A 9,413-nucleotide genomic window follows, 5' to 3' on the forward strand; every position below is an offset into this window, starting at 1 on the left:
ATAGAGGTTACTATCGAAATAAAAAAATAACCTAATTACAGAAATCACTTAAATTTTACAATTATTTACTTTATGTACAGCCTATTTGAAAACAAAAATAAAAAATATAGGTCACCAATGAGTTAAAAAGATATTTCACATTTAAAGCCAAACAATGTCATTTTTGCACCAAAGGGAGATAATATGGAGCTTTTTCAATGATATCAACATTTTAAAAGTCATCTGGGGCCAAACCGAATCTTTTATTGGGGTTGATTTTTGTACCATATCATAAAGTAATAACTAATAGTGTAATAAATAAAATTTGTAATGAAAAAATAAATGTTTTATTTTTTGATGAAATTTTTGTACCCACGAGCCTCTAGTTATATGATGAAGTCTGAGGCCAAATCAAAAGGGACATATACCTAATACAATAAGTCCTAACCAAGACAAGGATTCAGAGCTGTAATGGAGAAGATACGTTCCTTTAAATTTTAGATAATTTCGAAACTTTAAGACATCAAATTTTAAAATCAAATAGAGCATTATATTCGTATTTTCATACCAGTATGGAAGTACCATCTATTTTTGTATTTCTGTTAATGAGTTTTTTACAGTTTTCTGTTTAATTTTTTAACAGCAATTTCAATGCTAAAAACATTCTTAAATTTTAATTTGATCTTTAGATTGTGAAAGTATATTGCAGTTCAATTTTGACAGCTTTCAATATATAAGTATCAAATGTTAAAAAGAAACTGTGTGCGTGAGATATTAAAAGATATCACCCTTGGAGACATTTTGTTGTTGCCCTGTCCACCTGTTCAGAGTTTACAGTTTGTATTTGTATTGAAAAGTTTGATAATTTTATTTTTTCAACTGTTGACCTTTGAATGGAACCAAACTTGACAAAAGTACTTTATACAGATCACTTGGGTAATTGACCTATTGTTTTCATTGTTTTATTGGAGTTTTTTCATTTCAAATTATATTTTTAGCTTTCCCCGAATAAAAAGTTAAGACTTTGCCATTTCTCTTAAGGGCATATGATACAGTTACAGGTGAGAAAATGGTGTAGCTAACGTAACATTATTTTTTTGTGACGTCAAAATGAGAAATATCAGGAAATGGATTTTTCAACTGATTTTAATCATAAGCTTGAAAACGAGTACATGGACCCCTCTTTTTTAAATGACATTTGGCTTGATTTATATATGAAGATTATTTGTACCAATTTTGATGATATTTGTTCAGCAAAATTAATTTTTTTTCTGAAATCATGAAAAGTTAATTGAAATGAATTATTTTCAAAGAGTTGAAGCTTACATATAAAGAAAATATTCAAAAGTAAAATCACAAAAATACTGAACTCAAAATTCAAAAAGAAAAGTCCCCAATCAAATGGCAAAATCAAAAGTTCCTTTCCTTTCCTTTTTATCCTTTAAAACAATAAAGTAAGTGTATTCAATTTGACATAAAAATAATCACAGTTAAATCAAAACTGTATTGTATGACCTTAATTTTAATTTTTTTATTGGGAATTTTGCCAATTGAGTTTGCTTGAATTTACAATTGAAAGAGAACAGATCAGATGGTTTTCATGAAATGTTGATAGTTGTATGTGTACATGTTTGTCTACAAGTTTCTGATAATGATTTATGCTATACAAATTTCTGAACACATATACTGTAAATACAGAAATTTTTTGGTGCATTTATTATTGCGATTTTGAAATGAATGAACAAAAATGTGAAATTTTGAAATGAATGAACAAAAATGTGAAATTTTGAAATGAATGAACAAAAATGTGAAATTTTGAAATGAATGAACAAAAATGTGAAATTTTGAAGTGAAGGAACAAAAATGTGAAATTTTGAAATGAATGAACAAAAATGTGAAATTTTGAAATGAAGGAACTAAATGTGAAATTACCGTTAGTTTTTGTGAAATTAATGAAAATCTGCATACATGATTCATTGATCAGATAGCAGAATTCGAGTTCTTATCATTGCATTAATAAAAACCTTGCAATAATTTTTAACCGGATTTTTGTGACAAAAATGTCGGTTATTGATTTGGGGATGTACGGCAGGCGGGCGGGCGGCCATCAAATGTTGTCCGTGCATTCACTCATGAACTGTTCAACCAAAGCTTTTAAAATTTTAATATGTTATTACTGACAACTATACGAAGGTCAAGTTCAATAATGGCGATTTTGACTTTTACCGTCCAGGAGTTATGGTTCTTGAAAGATTGAAAAATGGAGTTTCCAGTCGTGTCCCTGCATTTACGCATGAACTGTTCTACCAAAGCTTCCCAAATTTTAATATGTTGTTACTGATGACAGAATGGAGGTCAAGTTCAATAATGACGATTTTGACTTTTACCGTTCAGGAGTTATGGTTCTTGAAAGATTGAAAAATGGTGTTTCCCGTCGTGTCCGTTCATTTTCTCATGAACCATTCAACCAAAGCTTTTGAAATTTTAATATGTTGTTACTGATGACAAAATAGAGGTCAAGTTCAATAATGACGATTTTGACATTTACCGTTCAGGAGTTATGGTTCTTGAAAGATCGTAAAATGGCGTTTCCATTCACGTTGTTGCATTTACTCATGAACCATTCAATCTAAGCTTTTCAAATTTTAATATGTTGATACTGATGACAAAATGGAGGTCAAATTTGATATTGACGATTTTCACTTTCACCATTCATCAGTAATGGTTCTTGTGATATTGCCAGGACACAAATAAATGTTAATAAATCCGGTTTGCTGTCATTGTGACAGACTCTTGTTAAATTTACAATATTTCATTATACAATCAAATGATATGATTTGTTTTTTTATTTGTAGTTGGATATCCATTAACTATTATTGGTGGAATCTTCGGTAAAAATTGGGCTACAGGATTTGATGCACCTTGCCGCACAAAGAATTTCCCCCGAGAGGTCCCCAGTGTTCCATGGTACAGATCATCATTTGCCCATTGCATTGTGGGAGGATTTTTACCATTTAGGTAATTTAACAAAATACTTCATTTATTGAGTTTTACGACATTAGGTTCATCAGTGTTAAATCTGTGAAATTAGATCATATTTTTGCACATGATTTTTTTTAGTACAATAATAGGGGAGTTGTACTATATATAAAAGTATGAAGATGGGGTATGATTGCCAATTATACAAAGATATTGTATGATTTCCAATGAGACAACACTCCACCAGAGATTATATGACATTATTATTGCACAGAGAAGTTAACAAGTAAAAAATCACAGTACAAGCCTTCAACAATGGGCAATACCCATAAGGCATAGTTAGCTATGATATCACCTTCAAATTAGAAAACTAACAGTTTGATTTATGTACAAAACAAATGGCTAGAAACAAATATAATATACAGCAAAAAAAGACATTAACTGAATTACAGGCACATACAGAATGTGGCAGGGTTAAATATGTTCGCCGGCACCAAACCTGAGACAGCAGTATACCAGTACAACATCAGAATATTCAGTTGAATAGAGCTTTAATTATGCAGATAGATTCAAAGCTAACGAAAAACACAAAAGACACATAGCAAATTTGTTCCTCATGTTATTTTATATGCCCCATTTATAGGCATAATGTTTTCTGGTCTGTGTGTCCGCTGTCTGTTTGTTCGTTTGTTTTTCTGTCTTTCCCGCTTTAGGTCAAAGTTTTTGGTCGAGATTATTTTTGATGAAGTTGATATCATCAATTGGCAACACTTAGTACACACGATCCGTATGATATGATCTTTCTAATTTAAATACCAAATTAAAGTTTTTACCCCAATTTTACGGTCTACTGAACATAGACAATGACATGGGGTATCCGTTTGCTAGTGACAAATTCTTGTTCAGTGCTATATCAGTATAGTTGTATCAGTTTGTTTCTTATTATACCCCCGCTTTAAAAAAAGGGGGGGTATACTGTTTTATACCCCCGCTTTACCGTCCCATGAATATTTTTCGTCGCATTTTTCTCAGGAACTACAATACAAGGATTTCTGAAATTTGGTTTCAGGGTTTATCTAAGTCAGCTATACCGTGTGATGCGTTTTCAGATTGTTCACTTGACAACTTCCTGTTTACCGAACACTTGTATGATTTTACACATGATAGCCAAGTTGAAAATTTTCGTCACATTTTTCTCAGGAACTACAATACAAGGATTTCTGAAATTTGGTTTCAGGATTTATATAAGTCAGCTATACCCTTTGATGCGTTTTCAGATTCATCACTCAACAACTTCCTGTTTACCGAACACTTGCATATTTTTACACTATTAATATTATCCACTTGCGGCGGGGGTATCATCAGTGAGCAGTAGCTCGCAGTTTCACTTGTTTTATTTTCAGTGCTTTATCATTAGAATTATACTATATTTATTTCTCATTCTATTTTTTAGTGCTATATCGGTGGAGTTGTACTATATATTTGCCACATTATGGGGACGAGAGCAGTATACGTTGTACGGTATCTTGTTCATTGTGTACGGTATATTGATCAGTGTGACTGCTTGTATATCAATAGCACTGACCTACTTCCAGCTGTCAGCCGAGGACTACCGATGGTGGTGGAGGTCTATATTTAGTGCTGGGTAGGTATATTGTAAGATGGCATGGTATTTTTTATCCGTCGCACAACATGGTTTAGGGGAAATAGAAATTACAGATCCATGTGCAATGGTCTGAATATAAAAAAAAAAGAAGATGTGGTATGATTGCCAATGAGATTATTCCTCTCAAGCGACCAAATGACACCAAAATTAACACTTATAGATCACTGTACGGCCTTTGACAATAAGCAAAGCCCATACCCCATAATGCGAGTCCATTTAACTTGTTAGCACTTTTACATGTACATTTCTTGGTAGACTTTTATGAAATTTATATCAAATAATTAATATTTACATCAGAAGTGTCATTGATGAGTTGAAAAATCAGTGCCAATCGTCCATATTTAAAGGACATATTAACCATATGGAAAATTGCATTGCAAGTGGTCACATGTCTACATTTGGATTGTTATGAAACTTATTAAAGATTTATATATGTAATGTATTGCATGATTCCAAATTTCTTTGTTGATCATATATTTACAGGAATTCAAATATAAATAAAATAGCATTTGTGTTGTATTTATTTTGTAGGTCCACAGGATGTTTTGTCTTTCTGTATGCCATGTTCTACTACTTCAAGAGATCCAACATGTCCGGTGCCCTGCAGACAATTGAGTTTTTCGGCTACACATTTCTCACATGTTATGTTTTCTTCCTTATGCTGGGAACAGTATCATTTTTTGCGTCATTGAATTTTGTTAGATATATTTATGTCAACTTGAAAATGGATTGATGCTGATGTCAGATTCGATATTTATTTTTTCATATTGTTATGATTATTCCTTATGTATTAAAAGGAGGGGGTATGATAAGAGCCATTTTTTGGTGCAGTAAATTGCATCTTTGACCTTAAACGACCATCTTGCACGTAGTTTTTGGACCAGATAGGTATGACCAACAGCTGTACCCAAAATGATATTTTACACATTTTAACCTATATGAAATTTAAGTCTTGAAGCAAGACATTTTTGGGGGTAAAACTGTTACTCTTATCTAAAAAGTAATGACACGATCTCAAAATGAGACTATTTTGGCAATTTATGCAGTCTTACACCAATTTGAAGAAGTTTGAAGCCGCAATACAAATATTGCAGACCCAATTAAATAATATAAATACTAATGTCTTATTATCTTCTGAATGATATAAATTTCTATATTTATAAAAGTTTTTTATATTTTTCAATTGAAGGGGCCAAAAAATGGCCCTAATTAACCTTCTTCTTTTGGATAAAGTTGTCACAGAAAGTTATCTTATATGGGTACACAAAATGTTGTTAAAATTTTTTTTAATAATTTGGTTTGTATTGAAGAAATAAGCTATGTGGATTTTATATGCCAACTTTTCTGTAAGATTTTCAAACAAATTTTGGTTTCCACATATTCTGCCTTGGAATTGTGGGTAGCAAATATATTAAACGGAGATAAGCTGACTATCTATGACAATTTTACCACATTGTGGGACTAATATTATATATATATAGGAAACAATTTTATTGTGGATCTATATTTTCAGTTATTTTGTACTGTCTTTTATGTTTTGTGGTGTTTTTCATTCTTGCCTAGTAAATAAATGCCTAAATACATCGTAGAACTTCATTCCTCATGATTTTTATTTCATTTATTTTCTAGTAAATAGACTCGATAAATAAACAAAAAATCTTTACATTAAAGTATTGTACAAGTAGATGTATGATCTAGAAAAATAGTTGTTTAATCTAGTATGCAGGTTTCTGTTCAGTTTGTTAGAAATGGCAAGAATTTTCCATATAGAAGGGGAGATAACTTTTGTTAAACTTATGTTAATTTCATAAATTAGACCTGTTTGGAAAAACTATTTTAAGGGTTATTAATGCTTTATAAGTTGTGTGATAGAGTGTTTGTTTATGAGTTTGTTGAATTTTGTTTTGTTATTTTGAAAGTTGATTGTGTATATACTAGGGGGAGACAATCGTTGTGTTTTGGTAAAAAAAAAAATAGCCTGTATATGATTAAAGTATCATAATCTTCTTATATTTCTTTTTTTTTATCTTTCTATCATTTAATATTGTAAAAAATATAAAATTTATTGTATATAAGTCACAAGGAAATAATATGTTAAAAATGGAATAAAAAATATTTGTAAAAGATTAATGTTGTACTCAACTTGTATGTAATGCACCTAAAAATACAGATTTTATATACAATGACAAAATTTTACAAATCAACATATCACTAAATTTAAAACAATGCATCATGGGATATTGATTTAAATTCCATAATATTATTTTTCGCATGTTTGTTATATATATTTGGTTATCATGTACATTTAAATTTCATTGAATTTTTTTTTAAATAAGATATATGAATCTTACATTTTTCTTAACATAGTGCACCTAATGCAAGTTAAAAAAATACCTGTTTATTAAACTGGCATGATTTGAACATTCCTCAGTTAATTTTAATTGATTTTTTTCCTGGTGTAAATTTATTTTTACATCAAATGTGATATATTGAGAACAATGATTACTGAGTGTCATTTTAAATAAAGCAAAAAAATTTTCAATAACTTTTTGAATTTTTTTATTTTAAACTGCTTTTCTGTGATGTGAGATTAAAAGTTGTATGGTATGAAATTATTCATTCAAATCAAATTTTGTTATGTAGATTAAGAAAGTTCAGAATGGTGAGTCCTTCATGTATATATTCTGCTTGCATGGTATGACAGTTTAATAGAGGGAGCATCTCAAAGTGTAATTGTAAATCTTAGAATGTCACAAATATTTGATATTGGTCAATTGAGATATTCATACTTATGTAAAAGACATCAATTTTATGTGCTTTAAAACTGAGATATTCACAAAAATGCAACTGTTGGAAATATAAGTCAAGAAAATTTATTTTCTGAAATCTCCATCACAGCTTGCTCACAGAAAGGCCAGTAGCTGAACTGATTCTGAAAATTGATTTTCACCACTGCAATAATATAAATATGCTGACTGTTGTTCTAATTCTCAATGCTATGTATGTGATTCAAATACCAAGCCAATTATTAATCACAGTGTTTTTTTAGAGGGGTGCTTATGTAGTCAAGACAAACACTGTAAAAATCGATATATCATAAAATCATCCTGATAAAAATGTATGATACTCTTCATCAGAAGATATGATTACAAAATCTAGCACTTAGTTGAATGTAGATGAGCCTCCTTTAAAAATTATTTGTAAATTGTATCTCTCTGTCTTTGGGTTAAAGGTTAAAAGAGAACAGTTTATATAAAGTACCAGAGGTGTTCCATATTCTATTTTATGAAGAATAAACAAACAAGAAAAATATGGGTTGCACTTTTGTTAACAGAAATGTCAGTGTTATATTTAAAGCCAGAAAAAAGGTATATAATCTTGCAGCAAAAGTTGACCTAAAGCATAGATATAAAGGATATCTAATCTTGTACTTGATGGAAAAGTTAAATTTCATGGCTCTCTTGTATTTTCTCACTTTGGTAATTATTTATATTTTCTGCACTTTCTGGATTATTATTTAAATGTCTGTTTTTTTTTTTTACCTAATTTTACCTAAATGGATAAGCCTTTAATTAAAAAAATCCAACCTTGTATCCTCCTGTCAGGAATCATACAAGATCTTATTCTGAGTACCATCTTCGGGGGGGAAATTGCTGGGAAAATATACACAAATAATTGTGCTCTTGTAACTAAAGGAAGACTATCATGTCTGTCAGAGGGGAGATAACTCTAAATTGTTTCTGATCATAGCTATTTCCTCTTCATTGTCGTATTCACATCTTCTTTGTCATATATTAGGTATAATTACTCCTCATCAAGATGTTTTGTTGTGAAAGCTTAGAATCTGTAAAACAAGCTAGAGATTTATTTTTAATATAGTATTTATTATTATAAAAACATACTTTGGTCGAGCAATTTCCTGAAATCATTTTGAAATTTTTATATTTGTATAAGTGTTGAATTTTTGTTAATATAGGAAGATCATGCATGCATTTTAAATTGGCATTTATATTAGAAATTAGAAAAAGCTTGCGCTTCATCAACCATACTTGTAATAAGAATCTAAAAATACAAAAGGTATTGTTATTCTTGTTAAAAAAAATAACAAAAGGTATTGTTATTCTCATTCAAAAAATAGCAAAAGGTATTGTTATTCTTGTTAAAAAAAATAACAAAAGGTATTGTTATTCTCGTTCAAAAAATAACAAAAGGTATTGTTATTCTTTTTAAAAAAAATAACAAAAGGTATTATTATTCTTGTTGAAAAAAATAACAAAAGGTATTGTTATTCTCATTCAAAAAATAACAAAATGATATCTTCACAATAACCTCCTATGCTAGTTGATATAGATTATTCTCAATTTTCTCTTACATTTTATATGTACAATAAATGAAAACTAATTCATTCATTAGAAAGATTATGTAAAACAGATAAGTATATGTGTTGAGTGTTGATTAACGACAAATTTCTTGTTGAATGAGATATATTCTTGTTTCTTGGTAAATAAATATCAAAATATCAAATTATTGTTTCTTTATCATACAGCTAACATCTGTAACATCCCAGGCAGCCACGATGATTTGAAACATAACCAAACACTTGTTATATAAAAAAGATGATAACATCTGATGGATGTTAATAAAAGATGGACAAAAGATACCAGAGGGACATTCAAACTCATAGATAAAAAATAAACTGACAACGCCATGGCTAAAAAAGAAAAAGATAAAAAGACAAATAATAGTACACAAGACACAACATAGAAAACTAAAGACTAAACAACACAAA

General features: G+C 29.7%; 1 protein-coding gene across 7 annotated transcripts in view; it reads left to right on the forward strand.

The window, feature by feature from the left end:
- The window catches only part of LOC143053537 (transmembrane 9 superfamily member 1-like), an 85,730-nt gene extending 76,582 nt beyond the window's left edge, over nt 1-9,148 (forward strand). Inside the window, exons 13-17 of one of the 7 annotated variants that reach the window (XM_076226335.1) lie at nt 2,835-2,997; nt 4,412-4,603; nt 5,156-8,701; nt 8,803-8,869; nt 8,904-9,148. In XM_076226335.1, coding sequence (XP_076082450.1) covers nt 2,835-2,997; nt 4,412-4,603; nt 5,156-5,357 — 557 coding nt within the window. In that variant the 3' untranslated portion in view covers nt 5,358-8,701; nt 8,803-8,869; nt 8,904-9,148. Of the gene's footprint in view, nt 1-2,834; nt 2,998-4,411; nt 4,604-5,155 lie in introns of all 7 variants that reach the window. The other 6 variants (XM_076226336.1, XM_076226331.1, XM_076226332.1 and 3 more) reach the window with 6 other exon arrangements.
- Nucleotides 9,149-9,413: the final 265 nt, after the last annotated feature.

This window comes from Mytilus galloprovincialis, chromosome 12 (assembly GCF_965363235.1).
Source record: "Mytilus galloprovincialis chromosome 12, xbMytGall1.hap1.1, whole genome shotgun sequence".
NCBI lineage: Eukaryota > Metazoa > Mollusca > Bivalvia > Mytilida > Mytilidae > Mytilus > Mytilus galloprovincialis.